The sequence below is a fragment of the Camelus ferus genome, chromosome 7 (assembly GCF_009834535.1).
Source record: "Camelus ferus isolate YT-003-E chromosome 7, BCGSAC_Cfer_1.0, whole genome shotgun sequence".
NCBI lineage: Eukaryota > Metazoa > Chordata > Mammalia > Artiodactyla > Camelidae > Camelus > Camelus ferus.
The window spans coordinates 39,256,940-39,276,231 of NC_045702.1; the positions used below are offsets into that span (position 1 = coordinate 39,256,940).

General features: G+C 41.9%; 1 protein-coding gene across 8 annotated transcripts; it reads right to left on the reverse strand.

Moving 5' to 3' along the window:
- Nucleotides 1–4,439: 4,439 nt before the first annotated feature.
- Nucleotides 4,440–19,061, reverse strand: LOC106730017. Of its 8 annotated transcripts, none has more exons than XM_032483746.1 (7): nucleotides 18,855–19,061; nucleotides 11,979–12,061; nucleotides 10,838–11,092; nucleotides 10,198–10,671; nucleotides 7,267–9,243; nucleotides 5,244–5,339; nucleotides 4,440–4,611 (listed from the first exon to the last, which is right to left on the reverse strand). In XM_032483746.1, exons 4-6 carry the CDS (start codon nucleotides 10,421–10,423, stop codon nucleotides 5,266–5,268), a joined length of 2,277 nt encoding a protein of 758 aa, XP_032339637.1. In that variant the 5' UTR covers nucleotides 10,424–10,671; nucleotides 10,838–11,092; nucleotides 11,979–12,061; nucleotides 18,855–19,061; the 3' UTR covers nucleotides 4,440–4,611; nucleotides 5,244–5,265. The 8 variants fall into 8 exon arrangements, with proteins under 8 accessions (XP_032339637.1, XP_032339635.1, XP_032339636.1 ...); XM_032483744.1 differs by having other exon boundaries at nucleotides 18,571–19,061; XM_032483745.1 differs by lacking the exon at nucleotides 18,855–19,061 and having other exon boundaries at nucleotides 11,979–12,134.
- Between the last annotated feature and the right edge of the window lie 231 nt (nucleotides 19,062–19,292).

Here is a 19,292-nt window from a genome sequence, read left to right on the forward strand (position 1 = left end):
TTATTAAAAAAATTCATTTATTTTTGAATCATGATAATATATTACACTGTCCCAATTTAAAAGGTATATAAGGTTTAATCATGAAAAACCTCTTCCCCAGCTACTCAGTTCCCTTTCCCAGTGGCTACCAATTTTACCACTTTCTTGTGAAATCCTCTGGAATTATTTTATGTGTCACAAGCAAATTTTTTTTCTGTCTTAACAGAAATGCTAGCAATTTATACACATTTGTCTGCATTGTTTCTTTCATTTTTTAATTCAACAGTGTAAAGCATGTTGGTCTTTGCTGCACACAGAAGTCCTGATTCATAAACCCCTGGCATGTTTGGTGAAGTTTTTTGGAGGGAAGGGATCTCTTACAATAAGAAGAAAAAACCATGTGTTTAACTCCCTTCACACTTACTACCATTGTCCCATGATTATTATTATTCCCCAAATAACTGATTTAGAAAAATTATAAAGATGTAGAGGTTATGTAGTGGGTCAGCTGCCCACATCCCAAAATAATATCCCCATCCTGTTGGCTAAGCGCAGACCACTTGAGAACTTCCGGCTTTGGCAGTGCTGCAGCTGAAGCAGCTCAGCACGTTGGAATGGTGCTTGCCGCTGGGGGAGGGTGTCTGTTCTTTGCTGAGCTAAAGTGGAGCCAGATCTTGCTCAAGAATGTCCTTCCCTCTCCACCAGGGTGTGTTGCTGCTTTCATCACTCAAGGTCCCAGGAACCCATTGTTCCCTCTTCCTGCCCTTTTTCCTGGGGGTTGGATTCCCCCCTTCTTTAAAGGATAACCGATGCAGGCCAGGCTGACTCCTCCAGCTCTCTTCAGTAACTACCCCTAGTCTTGGCACTGGAAAGTTTATCTCAGTAAAAACAATTGGATGGAATGGCCCAAGACTTGTTGTTTCTGAAAACCCTAAGGCCAGTATCCTTACACTTATCCTTGGCATTTCTAGCTCAGCATGCAGCAGAAAATTCTCCTTCCAGGAGTTTTCTTTCTTCTGCTGGAATCCCATTCATGATAAACATATTCTGTTACAAAATGGAAGAATGATATAAATGATTCTCAAGCTTATGGGGCATCAAAATCCCCTGCAGTTCTTGTTAAAACAGAGCCCTGTGCCCTACTCCTAGTTTCAGAAATTCTGATTTGCTAAGTCTGCGATAGCCTGGGGTATCTGCATTTCTAACAAGTTCCTAAATGATGCTAATGGTGTTGGTTGCAGGGCGGTGGGGGTGGGGTCAGATTTGAAAAACCACTTATCTAAATTTTAACCTCTTAGGAAAGCCTTCCTCCACTTTCTGCTTTGACCGGAATCTCGACGCCCACTGCAGCCCCTGCAGGTTAATTCCTGTCTCTTCTCCCTCACTCCAGGTTTCTCTGTCTTCTGTTTCTGGGCCACATTCTGTGGTCCATCACTTCAGCCTGTTACCTCCCTTGACCTGCGGTTCTTCTGTCCAGCTTACCCCAAAGAACCTCAAACCAAACTCTTCGTCCTCTGCTTTAATCCCCAGACTGCTGAGCCCATAAAGCTGATCAATCAAATTTCTTCATCCTAAAACCTCTCCCATCAGACTCACTACTCTCCACTCCTATTCAGGAAGGCAAAAGAAGCCACCAGATCTTCCTTTACCAAGGTATCCTATCAGCCTGTCACCATGGTTGTGATAGGCACAGCTGAAATGGCCTCCAAGGCTTCCTGCCCAAACCTGTAGAACTGTTATGTTAAGGGATTTTACTCCCATGATGAGGTTGTGTTACAAGGCAGTTTGACCTTTTTAAAGGGTGACTATTTGGGTGATCAGAATTTTAAAACCAGAGGTTTTTTTTCCTAGCGAGTAGCAAAAAGGAAAGTCAGATTCCAAGCCTGAGAAAGACTTGATGTGCTGCTGGTGGCCCTGTTTTAAAATGAAGGGGCCAGATGGCAAAAAATATGGCAGCTTCTAAGAGGTAAAAGCAGTTGCTATCTGACAGCCAGCAAGGAAGTGGCATCTCAGTGCTACACTCACAAGGAACTCAGTTCCACTAACGTTTGCAATGACTTTGGACATGTATTCTTCTCCGGAGCCTTCAGGTCACAGCCTTTGCTTGCCCACACCTTATTTTGGCATTGTGACGTGCAAAACAGAGAACCCAGTCTAGTCTATCCAGATTTCTGACCTACAGACCTGTGAGATAATAAATGGGTGTTTTTATTTTTAATTTTTTAGAAAATCATAAACTTTTTTACCCCAGTTTTAGGTTCATGACAGATAATTGAGCTGAAAATACAGAGATTTCCCATATATGCACTGTGTACCACAGTGGGACACTGATCACAGTCGTTATCCCATGCTGGCACTTCAGTCAGTTGTGACTGCATCTGCCCGTCTCTCCAGTTGTTGGGTCAGTGGTTTGCCCTGTGACCTCAGTTTTCTCACAGATGTAAGATTGATTAGTTTGTTCAGCTTTTTACTTGTTAGGACAGAGTGAACACATCTGACCTTTTTACATGCCAAACCAGAAACCAGAAGTTGAAGAATATTGTTTTGAGCCCCTACATTTGTGATCATTAACGACTGCTCACATGTCTGGAAGATTCTTGAGGGCAGAGACCATCTTGTTTCGTGTTGTATTCTTAACCTAACACAGTGTGTCACGCACAGTGGTGTTCAGTGGGAATTTATTAAAAATGTGGTTATGTTTTCCAGTTGGAACATGATTTGGATGTGTATTGTACTGCTTGTATTTACCTCCCAACCCCCAGCCCTGACTTCAGACTATAGTATTAATTATTCTCCCAATTGCTGGTTAACAGCTGACAGTTGCAGATGGCTTCCCCTTTCTAGGGACTGTTCTTTCTTGAAGACAGCTACCCTTTCCAAGGCCATGCCTTATTTCTAGGGGCTTTCTGTATCGCAGTGACTGGTCTGTGCAGGGTGTAAGGTGTAGCCTCTTGCCCCAACTGGGCCAATTCTACAGGGTTATTACTGCTCATGAGCTCTCAGTGGGATTGGCCAAGGTTTTTGTTTTGACTGCATCACACCCAGACTCCTTTCTCTGCTTAATCATGCTTTCTTTGTCTTCTCAGAGACGTAATCCTCTAAAGCATTTGCCATTAAATTTCCTGCACCCTAATCTCAGAGTTTGGTCCTAAGGAACTCAACCTGCCACAGAGGTATGATGGCTGCTTGGGAAGATGAAACCGTAGAGGAGTTTGTCTTCATTTTGGTCTCCATTTTCCAAACTTGCACTTGACTTTTCATCTGTCCTCTAGGATAAAGGCAAGACTGTGGGAAAGCTTAAAAAGCAGGAAAAGTGTTCTTTGGTACTCTACTTTCTGTTTGTGCTGCTTCTTCCTTATACTGGCATTACCATCTTGCCCACCTTCAAGGGTCCAACCCACAAGGCCAGATTTGCTAATCTAACAGATTAACACGAAGCCGTTCATTCACAAATACTTGAGTACATGTGATGTACCAGGCCGTATACTCTTCCATAGGGATACTGCGTTGGCTATAATAATCCATGGCCCTAAATACATGGTCTCCCTTGATGAGAGTAAGAATGTTACAAGTCTCACATGTCATGTCATGAAATAGGCTATGGAGGCGAAAACACAGGTGATGCTGGAACACATAGGAGTGTCACTAATCCGGCCCTGGGTGGGGATAGGGGTGAGAGGTATTTTCCTATAGTATCTAAATGAAATCTTTAAGTAAGTGTTAGGCAAAGTCATAGGCCTCATAAGACCAGCCTTGGAAACACTATCCTATGCTTCTTACCTGAAAAAATGTAGCACTTAATCACTTTTTACCATCTCCTTAATCCATCTTGAGGGGTACTTGGTTAATATCTGGAGTTAAAGAACATTTTTCTATAGGACAGTTTCATCACAGGGTAACTTAGAAGCAACACTGAGTGGACCCATCCATGTCCTTACTGTCACCCAGAGAACCTTTCTTGGAGGCACCCCCATCCTCTCACATCTGCCAACCTTGGGAGGGTGTCCAACCATCCAGCCACACAAGTCTTTTTGACAAGTAGTCATAGACTTAACCTGTATCATGTATTGAGAGAAGACTGATTCCACAAATGGACCATCTGGGTCCTAGGTTCTGAGTATAAAGATCTTTTGTTTGCCTAAAGCAACTTTTATTCTTAGGAGTGCACACTAGTTGAAAGTACAGAACATATGATTCTACAGGCCACCCCTGGACATACCCATCTGTGTGGCCTCCACTTATAAACAATGAGTCAACATCCTCTCTGTCCCCAGGGTAGTTCCTCTTGATGGGGAATGCTTAATCTTTTTATTCTGTCCTCAACCCCACCATCCTTTTCTCCTCATCTGAAGGTCCCTGGAGATGACAGACAGAACTATTCATGAATCACCCAGTTCTGTAAGTATTGTCTTAAGTGATCTGGCCATTTTGAGAGGAGAAGAAAATGCTTAAGAATCACAGACTTTTGCAATTCCATTTATTTGCTGTTTTACAACTTACAATTCCAAAGGCTTTACAATGTCACGTTATCTTGTTTTTTTAGTATAACATTTTAGTAATTCAATCGAGAGCAAGCATGTGATGATGCAATATTTAGCTCTTCCTTGTAGCTGGAATTTAGCAATTTGTTTCCTATGAAATAACAATGGAATACATTTGTTAAATCGGTTGTGTAACAGACAAGATGTTATACAGAGAATCATTACCAATATCTTTAGTTTCCATTTTTAGGATAAAGCTGAAGGTTTTGCCTGAACTTAGTTATCACTCTTCCCTTTATAACACTGTAGGGCAGGAATGACCTTTAAACGGCCGTCAAGCCACCGCTCCAAGACTAAGGTTTGAAGTGAGACAGGGATACGCAATGCCAAGACTCAGTGTGCAGGGAAGCCTGTGAGGCTACTGCCCCTGAAGGGAGATGCTGAGCTTCCAGTACCCAGCTCTAAACTAGTACACTAAGGGTGAAGCTGCCGGGTAACTTACAAAATCCCATATAACCCACAATATACTACCATTAATAGCATCGGGATCAAATGTGAAAACCAGCATAAAAAAACATTCCATAGAACTGAAAGGCTTTGACTGTGATTTTCTAAGCTGGGATCTACAAGGTTTATCTGTTACCCACTTAGAATGCTGCTGTTTGTCACTGCGCATAAGCAGTGTTAGCTTTGGAGGGCAGAACAGGCACCAAGGAGGAAACCCCTAACAAATAAAGTCCAAAAATCAAATCATAAGACACTTGACACAGGATAGATACCAACCTCTAGATCTGCTCGGTATTTCCTAAACTTTATAGCATCTGCCTCGAACCTCTGTTGCTTTGTAAGGTACCTTGCTTTTTGATTTCTCACAGTTACCTGAGGGAATAAGGACATTCATACATTAAATAATCCAAGTTGCTTAAAAACCAAAAGGAAAAAAAAATTCAAAAACACATCTTTTAAGAAAATGACCTATTTTTCATGAGTCTATGCTATACCATTCTATAGTTCTTGGCAGCAAAAAATATCTGACAAAATAGTAATAGACACAATTTATAGAAGAGACCCTTCAGCCTGGAAATTAAAATCTTGGCTGTGTAGCCTAGAGTAAATTGAAGCTCTCATTATCTTCTTCACAGGACTACTCAGTGGGACTCTCCTTCAGACATAGCCAAAGGAGATAGTGCTCAAAACTAGCAAACTACAGTACTGAGGGTGAGGAGGGTAAATTTCCAAGCAATGTTATTTCCCAGGATAGAAAAAGATTCATATACACACTGATGGGAAATGACATAGGAATGCAGAAGCAAGTAGGACTTTGAGAACACTAAAGGTAAGGCAGCCAGTGTTTTAAGTTGATTCATTTTGCAGGGTTAGACATTGTGATCTAGGGCTCACACATCTGGAATGCTCCCATTCATTACAGAGCTTACATTCATGCTTGAGGATCTGTAAAGCACAGTGGCCCAGAACATTCTCTCTTGCCCTCTTTTATAAACAGAGAGTAAACATACCAAAGCAAAAAACTCCACTCATATTGTAAAGTCACCCTGTTTTTTAAAAACCCTTCCAAAAATAAAAATTAAAATTAAAACCCCTTCCAAATCACTGAGCATGAATCAACGTCATGACAACAGCCAAGAGTTAAGACAATATCTCAATTTTTAAGTAGACTAGGTAGGCTTAAGTATTTCATAAGTCTAAGGGTTTGGGATTAAGACTGGAAGGTAAACTTCCCTGGGGCCCTCATGCATCCCATTCTTCACTTACTTGCTTTGCTTCATTCTTTGCACCCCAGATGTAATCACCCGCAAAGCTCTCCTTCGAGCCCTCCCCACTCCTGTCAGCCCTGTCCTCACCAGTCATAGGGTGGTCCGAACTCAAGCTTCAACCAGGTGTGGATGAGCTGCTGGTCCAGTCCCTCAATCTCATCATTTTACACTCCTCCCCTTACAACCCATGCAGAAAAGCAAAACACCTTCTCTTCCCAAGTTCAAACTCCAGCCCTTTTCTTAAGATTCAGTTGTGTCAGTCCTCTCACATGTCTCTCTCTTTTACTTCCATGTAAGTTAGGACCCTCACCACTTTTGTTTTGTTGAATTACCACACTCTGTTGAATGAAACTGGTTTTCATCCATACAGGCACACTGCACTCTAATTCCTCCTATAAAATACTGCTAATTGAAGATTCCTACAGCACATTTGTCTCATTTCTCTACTCAATCTGGATTAGCTCCTTATTGCCTACAGGACTAAATTCTGTAAGTGAAGAGAAACAGTACAACTTTACCCCATCCTCCTTACCCTCTTTCCTAATTCCTCAGAAGTCTCCCCTCTGGCAGCATGGTCCCAAGCTGAATCCTGCCCTGGCTGCCCGTTTGAGCTCATGCTACTGTCTGCATTCCCACTCCAAACTTTCTCCTCTTTTATCTCCAAGCCACAGAATCTAAATCTGTTCAAATTCTCTGCCTCCACATGGACTGCCCATTCTCAGGAGTCCAGCAAGATCCATGTCCTTCCCTCCTTTTCTATCTCAGCCCAACTCTCCTTTACCACCATTACCCAGCTCCCTACCACCTTCTACTAGAGCACTTTTTGTTTCCAATTACTGCACAATTTCCTAGAATGCAGGAACTCTAACTTGGGATTCTCTTTGAATATGATTATATGCACCTACAGCTTAAGTGACAACACACTTACAAAATGGAGAAACACTACTGATTTATGGCTACCTATGGATCCAGGACCCAGTATGGAACCACCACGGACAACCAAATAGGATATGAACCCACCAGGCACTTACATTCCAATGATTTGTGAGAGGGTCTCTTGGACTCCAGTCCCTCCTGCTTGGCCATGGTGTGTTTGCCTCGGAGCCTGCCACCAATGCTGTCACAGCCATCCTGTCCTTTCACCTTGTAAACCACAGGGATGCGCTCATATTCACCATGCTTTAACTTGTACTTATTTCCGGTGGGCCAGACAATAAGTTGGGGACGGACAGAGCTCTCAGGTGGCATCCAGATTATCCTGCCAGGGTCCTGATAAAACCTCCCTTTGAAAGATGTCAGAGGGCCCTGTGGACTCACTTCAAGGAGGCATTCTACCTCCTCCATTTCATCTTCAACTTCCTCTTCCAACTCAGAGTCTTCTGAATCCTCAGGAAGCACAATGTTCAAGGCAGCACTTTTCTTCAACAAATAGGCTGTCTTAACATTTGAGAAGCTGCTCAGGTCTTTGAGCTTCCTGCCTCTCACAGTCTTTTTAGTCTTTGCACACCTTTTGAAGTTCTCATTATACACCTCCCCCATCTCATCATTCATAATCTTTTCACCCTTATCTGCACTTAATTTCCTATTCGTGACTGTTTTTTCCCATGATCCCTTGGTTTTGCAGCCTGGGGATGTCTCATCACCTCTGGAGGGCATTTGCTGGGGGGATTTCTCAAGCTGTGCTTCATACCAACTCATATCACACTGGCTGCCCTCATCTACTTTGTTCGACTGGGACAACCGTGTAAGGGAGGGACTGTGCCCCTCACAGCTATTCCTCTCCACCCCATCATCTTCATCTTCATCCTGGTTCCCACTCCCCATCTGCCCTGTTCCCTTTCTGCTGCTTTCTGGGGAAGGCTCCTGGGATTTCTCAGACTGTACCTCATACCAACAAGTCATACCGCACTGGATGCCCTCATCTACTTTGTTGAACTGGGCCAACCAAGCAGGGGAGGGAACGCACCCCTCACAGCTACTGCTGTCTACCTCTTCCTCTTCACCCACATTCTCAGGGGACCCACAGATCCCACTACTGTTCTCTGGCACACTTCCCCATACAGTAAGGAGTTTCTGAGATCCTGAATGTAGGCTTGGGTCATTACCTGCTTCCAAACTGGCACAGACTGGCCCTTCCTGCTGAAGCTTGTTGACATCTCCAGTGGACTGGTACAGCTTTGAGTTCAGGGTATTCTGGATCTCAGCCCTGTCTTTTACTGCATTTGGAGGTGGTGAGTTCTGGGAAACAACTGCATACCGCTTATTTTCTTCAGCCAAGTTCATCTCCATGATAGATCCTGACTGTAACATCTCCTCACTTCTTACAACATCAAGATGCTCCTCCAACTGGACAGCTCTGTGTTCATCTTTATATACAATGTGGTCTTCACCCTCCTGAAGGTTATAGAGCACACCTCTACTTTCACAGGAACTCTGTGAAATCTCATTGTGTTGTTTCACGTTCTCTGTCATGGCTTTACCATAAACCATGTCATACAAACCCACAGTTTCTTTCAACGATTTCCAGAATTTTATTATAGGGGATCCTTTGCCCTGTTCTAGCCTCCTTTGCTCTTTCTCGGATGCACAGCTTCCTTGAGTTGCATTTCTATACAGAGTGTTACTAGAAGGGCTTTTGCCGTGTAGCTCCCTCTTCTGGGCAACAGATGTCAAAGCCCCATCTGTTTCTTGAGGAATGTTGTCCATTTCAATGTCAATATTAGTAACAGGGATACTGGTCACCCTTCCTATGTCATAGCTGACGCCTTCTGAGTGCATGTCTTGTTTTTTATTTGTGTTTTCAGCCTGTTGAGGTTCAGTTTGTGTGTGTTTCGTTTTCATTTTTTTCCCATAGCCACTATATTGTCGGAATTGTGCTGTGTTATAAAATATAGGGACTATAGGTCTTCGGTTAAGAGTGGTAGGCAATGGGGATTGAGGGACGAGGAAGCCAGGATACTCATTGAGCACCACAGGATATAGAAAATACAGACTTCCATTTCTGAAACCTAGGAAAAGAATATGACAGCCATTTTGTCTCCTGCAGCCAGTCAACATTCAGCCAGTACACCCCTATACAGAGCCAACAGAATGTTTATAAGCAAGATCTCTTGAAGGAATTGGCTCATGTGGAGGTGCTGGCCCAACATCTGCCAGGTAGAGACACGGTGAAGAATTACAGGTCACAGGCATAAACTGGCACAGTTCCCTCTTGCTCAGACTGACTACTATTCAGCTGGAAACAGTGACTGGTGAATTCAGAAGCTCTCCTCATCACACCTAGTTTTATATTTGGAAAAGTTGCATAATATATACAACATACTTTACCTACAGCAGAATACTCAGAAGAGCAAGTTAACATTTTCTTTCCTACTGGGAGGTGTGAGATGGCAGAATCACCCCACAGATCTCCCTGACTCCCTAAAGCCTCTTCCCACCATGTACTGAGTGAAATCCTAGATGTCTCCCTTCCAAACATTTTCAAGTCTAGCTTTTCATTCTTCCTCCAGAGTAGTCTTCTGACCTCACCATACTAGCTTTTAGAATCTTGAGGCCTTGTTGAAAAAAATTACAGGAACTAGGAACTTTAAAGTACCTCTTCCAACAGACTGGTCTCAGAATATGATGAGACTTTTGTTGGACTACTGTGTGTCCCTGGGACAGTCACTGACTGGAAGCCTCAGTTCTCCCAGTTGGAAAGGAAGGACAGCAACAAGACCTAGCTCATGAATTGAAGTCAAATGAGAGACCCTGTTTCTAGTATTTAGCAGAGTAACTGGCATATAGTTGGAATTCAAATGTTTCCTATTAAACTGCAAACACTGCCCCCTGTGCTGCCACAGTATGAGCACTGGGTGAGGAAAGGGAGGTAATGGATAAAAGTGTTAGAAAACCTTCAGGCTTTGGTTTATAGGGAGGGTTCTTAATCCCACTGAGCCTCTTTGGGGATTCAGATTCCTTACCTGTTCCGGAAGCGGAGAATGCATTGCAGGTGGGATTCTGGTACCAAGAACCCAGGTGAGGCTGCTGGGCCATGGTGTGTACATAAAAGAAAGGTCTGGAGTTACTGCCCTCAAAATGTTCGTTGTTTCCTGAAGAGTTCATTTTCCAGGCTGAAAAACAGGTGTTAGTGGTTAGGAAGGACAGCCGCGGTCGGCTCTGTAAAGTGCACTGAAGGAAGAAAGCCATCCTTGCCCCACATCAGAACCGCCTGGGTTAAGTTCCCTTACCTTCTCTTCCCCGCTCACCTGGGATGGGGACTCGGGGCGCTGCCCTGTGTTAGGACCAGGGGAGCGACGCCCAGGGGCCAAGGCCTTCGTTGTGCTGAGGAAGTCTCGGCTCCCCAGGCAGCAGCACCTTGGGGAGATGAGTCCTTGGAGGTGCGGGGAGACCCAGTGCTGGGTGCCAAAAGCCAGGGACCTCCAGCAGCGGTTACGCTGAAAGAAAAGGCTTAGACCCAGGCTGCGCTGCCCTCTCATTGGCCCGAAACCCTCCTTAGTCCCGCAGTCCAGGCTCTGGGCTCCATGTCTCCCAAAGCCCCCTTCCCAGCAGGCCAGTCTGTTCGCGACCCCTGCAACCCGCGCTCCCATTCGGGACACCAACCTGCTCTAGCTCGACGTCTGCGATTGGGAGCCTTATATGGTGGCGCACGACCCGCGCTGGTCTGATCTCTTGTGATCCGAGACCTTATGCCTGATCGTCGCTCCTGCGCTCCTGCCTTTTCAGGCGCTGCAGGGCGGGCACGTGCAGCTTCTGCAGGGCGGGCACGTGCAGCTTCTGCAGGCCCCGCCCCTCAGCCGTTCCTGCACGCATGCGCCCTGTGTGAGCTCTCTGGGCCGGCGGATGCCTCTAAAAGCCCTGAAGAAGCCGGTGCTGAGACTTGGTGGAGGAGAGCAGTCCTCTACACACTGCACCCAGGTGAACCCCTAGTCCTCCCTTCTGCACATCCTTTGTGCGCGTAGGCACATTGGCCTTAGCTTTTCTAGAAAATGAAGCCCTTCCTATCCCCTTGGTTCTCCCGGACTGTCTCCTCCTCTGAGTGTGTTGAGTTAGGTCAGGTCATGGCCACTTCTCTGAGCTCCTGTCTCCTTCCTTCCTGGGGCCTAAAGCCTCTGACACTTAAGGAAGGAGCCTGCCGAGGGGAAGCAGAGAGGAAGGAGACCAACTTGGACGGAGGACAGACCTGAGAGAAGGAAGAGTCAGTCACACAGCAGGGTGAACAAGCCTGAAAGCTAAGGAGAGCAACATCTCGGGGGAGGGGGCTCTGGCAGTTAGGACCCATTGGTGGGGGCAAGTGGTGGGACGGAAAGGCGCTGGAAGTCGTCTGTGGGTGATAGACGGGCAGTTAGAACGGGAAGCTGGCACGTACAGAGTACTCTGTACCGGAGAGGAAGGGAAAACGTAGGACAGTATCTCGTGAACGGGAGTCGTGGAGTTGTAAGGAGGATTGTGGATTTTTCTTTTTGTTTTTGAAAGAAAGGGATTGCGGCATCTTTATCCGGGAGATGGAGAGACAGGAGATGAAGGAGGGAGATGAAGTCCTGAAGACAGAAATTTAAGTATATTAGCATCTGATGACCTTGTTATTATTATATCTTCAGTTAAGAGGGGCAGGAATGGTATAACAATACCTGCCATACTGACTCATGGAATGGAGAAAGTAATCTACAGACCTGCAGAAGGGCTGCTGGTAGAGTTGGGGGCTGACATGGGGTGAGATTCAGTAATTTGTGTTGGTCCTCACCTGCAGTGGTATGTCACTCAGGCACTTTCAGTTTCTTGGGAGAGACATAATGATTGGATGGATCAAGGACTGGTTTTGCAGGGCTTGTGGAAAGACAAGATAAGAGTTGAATGTTCAGTATAATGGTGAGAAATTAAAGTCGCACATCATGGCACATAATGTATACCCTGCACTTGGGTGACCGTGAGTGTTGGGTGCCTCCTAAAATTGTGCTCCTCAGGTGCCTCTCCTCACCCTACTTAGTGGCCTAGCATACAATCAGGAAGAGAAAGTCCTGTCTGAGAGGAGCTCATCAAATGATGCAAAAGTAATGGAGATCTTATAAATGAGAATGAAAGAGCTAGAGGAGGGGGTTTGTGGTCAGAATGGAAATCTGAAATTTAGGATTTCAGATTTGGACCAGTTGTAAGATATAACTAGGTCCCCAGGGTGGCCATTTATAGTGGTTTGCTGAAGTCTTGAGGGTGTGAAGGTCATTGGTGCTAAGGAAGGAAAAGATCAGGGAGGCTGGAGCTTTGGATGTCACCCCCTGTGTTGTCGAACCCAGGTTCGTGTGCCTAACACACTCTCTGAGGCCAAACAAACCAAAATGTCGGAGTTTGGAGCAAAGAAAGATTAATTAGTCAAGGAGGCACCAAGCTGGAAGATGGGAGACCTAGACTTGTCTGGGCGCAAAGTTTTTAAAGGCAACAAAGGTAAAGGGTCTTTGTGATTTCTGCTTCCTGATAAGACCTCAATTGCAGACTTTTGGCTTCCTGTGACTTGATCAACCTGTGTGTTCCTACAAAGCAAACTAGTTAATTATGTTCTTTTGATCCCTTAACTTCCTTCTAGATGAGAGCAAAAGTGATGGTTGAGGTATTTTATTATTAGAGCTTTCATGATGGTTCAGGAGCTACAGTTTTTTATTTTTCTCTTTTGGAGGGGGAGGTAATTAGGTTTAACTTATTTTTAGAGGTGGTATTGGGGATTGAACCCAAGACCTCATACACACTAAGCACACGCTCTACCACCTGAGCTATACCCTCCCCCTCTAGGAGCTTCAGCTCTTAATTGATCCTCCTGGTGTCATCAATTTTAAGTCTATTTGGGGAAGCTATTTGAAGCCACAGGACATTATCTCGACAGTTGGGGGTCATAAATCAAGGCATTAGTTTAAGCTGACAATCATGGAAAAGATTATGTTGCACTTGATTTTTTTGTTTCTGCGTTCCCTCATTTCCCTAGTGTGACTGTTTGAATCTGCTCTTTGGAACTCACGGAAGATCTAGGAGGCTATAGCCTTTTTCTACAGACAAAAAACAGGAGACATAGAAGGGCTTTTGTACCCAGGAGGACCCCACGGGGTCCTGCTTCATTTCATTTCCTTCCTATTATAGTCCTTTAGAGGTTTCCATGTCTTCAATCAGTGTGGCAGAGTGACCAGCACGATGACAGATAGAAACATCACAAGATGTTTGTATTCATAATCTGATGTTTTTCTTAGAGTCCCCCAAATTTTATAATATTCAATCTCCAGAAAACTTGGATCTGCTGCAAGCTAGTGGCCATGTCTCAGCCCTGGAGTGCATGGACATTGGGAGAATGAAGAACCTCCTTATGATGGCAGCTCAGGACAGGAGTGTCCTTGGGAGGGAACAAGCTTCAATCACTATTCAGGAAATAGAGTGAGGGATATGGTGTTTTGTGTTTAGCCAAACAAGGCTTCCAGGTTACTTAGTTGAGAGGGTTGGTAGGTAGGTCAGCAGAGAGAAAGACTGGAATGAAAATGTCCCAGAAATGCCAGCCAACTGTAAACTTTGAGTTTGAGGCAGTGCTAGAAGGTATCAAGGATGAAATATAGAGTGGTACTATCTGGTCCATAGATTCCAACTTGACCTCTGATGTATGGATGTTTTTGTGCCAACTGAGGCATTTTGTGTTGGGTAGGGTGTCTGAGGTTAGATGGTGGTTGCTATTTTTGCATTTAAGTCCAGCTGGTAAACTGTGTGTTCTCTGCTCAGAATTCCAAATGGGTGTTATTATTGTCATCATCTCTATTTTAAGATGAGAACACCTGAGATTCAGGGAGGTTAAATAATCTGTCCATATATGTTAGATAGCAGTCCTACTAGTTGGAAGGGGAATGGGCTGAGGTCTTTGGATTCCCAGATCCAATGCCTTTTCTAGTGTTTGAGTGGTCAGTGTCACCTTCATTTTGAGTTTGATAGTCTTTGTCTCTCATTAAAGCAGAGTAATTTCTACTTTCCCCTCAACTGAATGCTAATTTCATGTAGAAATTTTAAACACAAGTATAATGACAGTCTTGCTTTCCATACCTAAAGAGCCTCACTCAACCTCACTAGTAGTCCTTCAGTCACTCATTCCATCCACAAAATTTGAGTCCCTATGATGGTACTAGTACAATTCTAGCCCTAGGGAAACAGCAGGGAAGAAAAATGAAATTATAGTTCCTAAGGAGCCTACATTCTTGTGGTATTTGCAATAAGATGCCATTCATTACTATGATATTGGTGGGAAAAATAAGTCTGACACCAAGGGATAAGGAGGAAGTGGAGTGACAGGAACATGTGTACAATACTCGTGAGAGTGTAAATTGGTAAAATCACTTTGGAGAGCAAGTGGACAGTATCTAAAGAAGTTGGCAATGTGCCATGCCCCCATGAACCAGCAGTTCTATTTATAGAAATATTCTAGAAAACAAATCTTGCATATACACAGAGCCATTTATTTAAAATGTTGGAATAGCATTTACTCAACATAAAAAAATTGAAAACCATCTAAATGTCCAAGAAACAAGAGAATGGATAATAAATTGTAGTATAGATAGATTATGGAATTTAATACAGAAGTTAAATGAATGAACTAGAATCACATCTGTTTCCATGGATAAATCTTAAATACAATATTCTAATTTATCTTGTAGAGGTATAGTTTTTCTTGCTATTGAAAATTATTTCTTTTATTTAAATGACATTTTCTAACTCTGTTGGTGGTATATAGGAATACTATTGTATTTACATAGTGATTTTATATTTCAGCAACTTTGCTGAACTCTTTAGTTTCAGGTTTTTTTGTGGATTTGACTAGATTTTCTGTGAACATTCAAATCATCTACAGATGACAGTTTTGTTTCTTCCTTTTCAATGAATATCTTCTCATTTCTCTTATTTGTCTTAGTGTAAGAACTTCAGCACAATATTCAATTAAAAAAATTGAGAGCAGACAGCATTATCTTGTACTTAATTTCTAATGATTCACCAAAAGAATTACTATAGATTATTTTCAAGATACCCTTTAGCAAGATAGTAGGGTCTCTTATTCCAGATTGGCTGAGGAGTTTTAAATTTTTGAATAAATATTGATTTTTAGCAAGTGGTTTTCCTTTATCTATTGAGATAATCATATTTTTTTTCTCCTTCATCCTGCTAATAAAACAGATTCATTAAGAGATTTTTCTCTCATTAAACAATCTTTGTAGTCTTAGGATATACCCAACTTGGTCTTGATATGTTTTAATATACATTGCAGGATTCCATTTGCTGGTATTTTATTTAGAATTTTGGAATAAAAGACTACAAGTGCAACTGTTTTGTAATTTTTAATTCTAATATTGTCTTTTCTTGGCTTTAAGATATCCTAGCCTTATAAAATAAGCTAGATAACTTGCCATTCTTTTTCTGTCATCTAGAATAGTTTGCATAAGACAAGGATTATCTATTTATTCCTTGAAGGTTTGGTAGACTTCTCTGAAAGAGTATGTTGTGTATTTTATTTTGTAGGTAGACTTGGCTACTGATGCAGTTTATCTAATATTTATAAGTCTGTTTGGTTTTTCCATTTCTTGATTTAGTTCTGATGACTTGAGTTTTTCTAAGAATTTGTCCTTTTGTCTGAGTTTTCTAATTTATAGGTATAAAATTTTTCATAACTTTTAATTTTTAAAAAGTGCTTGTGATATCTATAACTATGTCCCCATTTGGATTCTTAAAATTCTGTCTTCTATATTTTTTCTTGATAAATTTGCTCAAAACTATATCCATTTCATTAGTCCTATCAAGAACCAACCTTTTTGTTGTTGCTCTCCTTTATTTCCTATGTAGTAATTACTATTCTTTTATTTCTATCTTTAAATGTCTTTGGGTTTCCTCTGTTGTTTGTTTTTCTAGCTTATGACTTGGATATTTAGCTCATTAATTTGATTTTTTATTACTTATACATCTATATGTTTAAACCTACAAATTTCCTTTAAATACTTCTTTAGTTGCATTTCACAAGTGTTATGAAGCATTCTCATAGTCATTTATTCCTAAATACCTTCTAATTTCTATTCTTTGCTCTTTTTCAAATTTACAATATGCTTTCTTTCATGATCCTTGAATTACTCAGAATTAGGTTTTTCTTTTTAAAAAAAAATTCTGGGGAGCATCAATGCATGCATTAATGTTTTGCTCCTTTTTATTGCTAAGTAGTATTCCACAGTACCTTTTAGCCTTTTTTTTTTTTTTTTTTTTTTTTTTGGAAGGAGGAGGTAATTAGGTTTGTTTATTTATTTATTTAATGGAGATACTGGGGATTGAACCCAGGACCTTATGCATGCTAAGCACACACTCTACCACTGAGCTGTACCCTCCCCCTCACCCTACGAACTAGGTTTTTCAATTTACAAACATCAGATTTTGATTAACATTTTATTATTGATTTCTAATTATATTGCATTTTGGTCAAAGAACATGATTTGTAAGTCACCGATAATTTGATATTTGTTTAGACTTGTCTTATAGACTTATAAGTATTCAGATTTTGGAAATGATTGCAGTAAACTTGAAGTTTTATCTACTAATTATTAGATGTTCTTTATTTATAAATACCCTTTAGATCAAAGTTTTTTTCTGTTCAAATTCTCTATACCCTTACTAATTTTTGGTCTACTTGATGTATAACTTACTGAGTGATGTGTTTGAAATCTCCCATTATGAGATAGATTTTTCACAAGAAGACAGTTACAAATATGGAAATTCACTATCATCGGATTGGAATTAGAAATATTAATGTGAACTCATGGTATATATGTACATAGATATAGATGCGGATAGATGTAGGTATATATATAAATGAGCGTGTATATATATATGTATATATTTACATGTATATATTTGTGTATGTATATGCATACATCTGTTTTCTGAGCGGGCCTAAAGCAATAATACCTTAGGAACAAGGAGCACACTTGGCCCTCAGATCTTGGTTTCTAAATGCCATTTTCCATTAAAAGGAATCAGAGCTTGAAGAAATGGCTGATTCTAGGACAGGCAAATATAGAGAATCACAATTTACTGTAGAAGCCCAAGAGTAGCAACCTCTATGGGAACCAGCCCTGAGTAGGGAAACCTGAATTACAACTGACAAATTGCTGGAGGCTCGGTGTTGACAAGTCTGAGAAGTAAAAACTCCAGGGAGACCCAGTCATTGGTGGGGTCCCACACTTTTGTGAGTGTCACCTCCTGGAACTCTATCATTTTCTCATGGTGCATACATTGGAGAATAATCCCCAAGTGCTTTCAGCAGGGGCAGGGGAAAAATGACCATTTTAAACTATGCCAGATCATCCTGTTCTTCTTAACAAGGAGAAACTGCTCAGGAGAAACTATTTAACCAGAGCCTGCCCTGCTGGGGTTTTCTCAGAGCCTAAACTGCATCTGGGAAGGAAAGTTCTCAAGTACACACACTCTAGCTGTCCTATTCCACCTAAAGGTTGAGAGCTGGAACAGAGAAGCATGTGTTGAAGTTCACAATCAGAGCTATAGGATCATTAAAAGATTAGACCTAATCGTAGGAACATAGAATACTTTCTCTGCCCCCATACCTTACCACCACATTGCTAAAGGACTATTTAAAGCAGTTCTTATGCCAGTACCCATGATGTACTTTACCCAGTGTATTATATCTATATAGCTAGAAAAAAATTATGAGATACACCAAAGGGCAAAACCCACAGTTTTAAGACACAGAAAAAGCATCAAAATTTGGAATCATATGTTTGTCCTTTTATGTCTAGTTTATTTCGCTCAGTATAATGTCTTCAGGGTTTATCCATATTGTAGCATGTGTTTGTTTCCTTCTTTTTAAAGGCTGAATAACATTCTATTCCATTTAATATCCCAGTGTATACATCGCATGTTTTTCCATATAATCCATTGATAGATGTTTGTTTGTTCCCACCTTTTGGCTATTTTAAATAATGCTGTTCTGCACATGGGTATACAAATATCTGCTTGAGTCCTTGCTTTCAGTTCTTTTGGGTACGTACCTAGAAGTGGAATTGCTGGACCATATGGTAATTCTATATTTAACATGTGGAAAATAACATAATTTTAATTACTGTCACTTACTAAGTGACTACTGTGTGCTAGGCACTTAACTTATATTGTCTTGAATCCTTATACAACCTTAAGGTATAGTATACCCATTTTTTGTATGAGGAAATATGCTCAGGGAGGTTAAATAACTTGCCAGGAAAATACAGCTACTGAATGGCAAGGTGAGGCTGAAACCCAGTCCAGTGCTCCTCCTCCAGTACACTCTCATTTACCATGTTAGTCTCATGGGTTGTCTTTGTGGCAGGCATTGCTGGTGGTCTTGCTGGTGATCTCACCCACTTTGTCCTTGCTGAGAGAACCACAGTTTTATCCAGATAAAGAAAAGCAATGTGCTCAGAGAAAGTGGGTATTTCCCCCTCTACCCCAATCCATGTCTGAAAACCAGTTACGGCAATCTCATTATCCTGGGCAAGAAGATATAGGAGGAACTTTGCTGAGTATCCTGGGAAATATTTTTCCTATCTGATAACCCAGGAGAAGGGAGAAGAAAAATCACCTCTTTTTCCTTCCTGTTCGTACTACTTAAACCATGTTGCTGAGATAATATAGTAGTTCCTTGGATTTGAAGTGATACAAGGAAGCAGTCAGCTAGGAGGAAGGAAAGCAATAAAACAGAGTAATTAAAATCATAGACTCTGGAGCCAGACAGCCTAGGTTTTCATCCTGGCTCTGCTATTTTATTAGTAGTGTCATCTAGAGTGAGTTACTTAACTTCTGTGCCTCAGTCACATCAACTGTAAGGTGGAGACGACAGCAGCAAACTCATATAGTTGTAAGGATTAAGTGAGGTAATATAAAGTGCCTGGCACATAATAAGTACTCACCAAGAGTTAGATTTTATTGTTTGTTTTATTATTGGTGCAGAACAAAGTGCTCAGACGCTCAGGCTGGTAGACCTATAATCCCTTGAGTGGGACCTGCAGTTACTAACAGC

Coding starts and splice junctions, on each gene's coding strand:
- LOC106730017 (XM_032483746.1), bottom strand. CDS start 10,423: ATGGCTTTCTTCCTTCAGTGCACTTTACAGAGCCGACCGCGGCTGTCC. Junction 9,244..10,197: donor ATTCTCCGCTTCCGGAACAG/GTAAGGAATCTG, acceptor TTCTTTTCCTAG/GTTTCAGAAATGGAAGTCTG. Junction 5,340..7,266: donor CTCTCACAAATCATTGGAAT/GTAAGTGCCTGG, acceptor TTATTCCCTCAG/GTAACTGTGAGAAATCAAAA.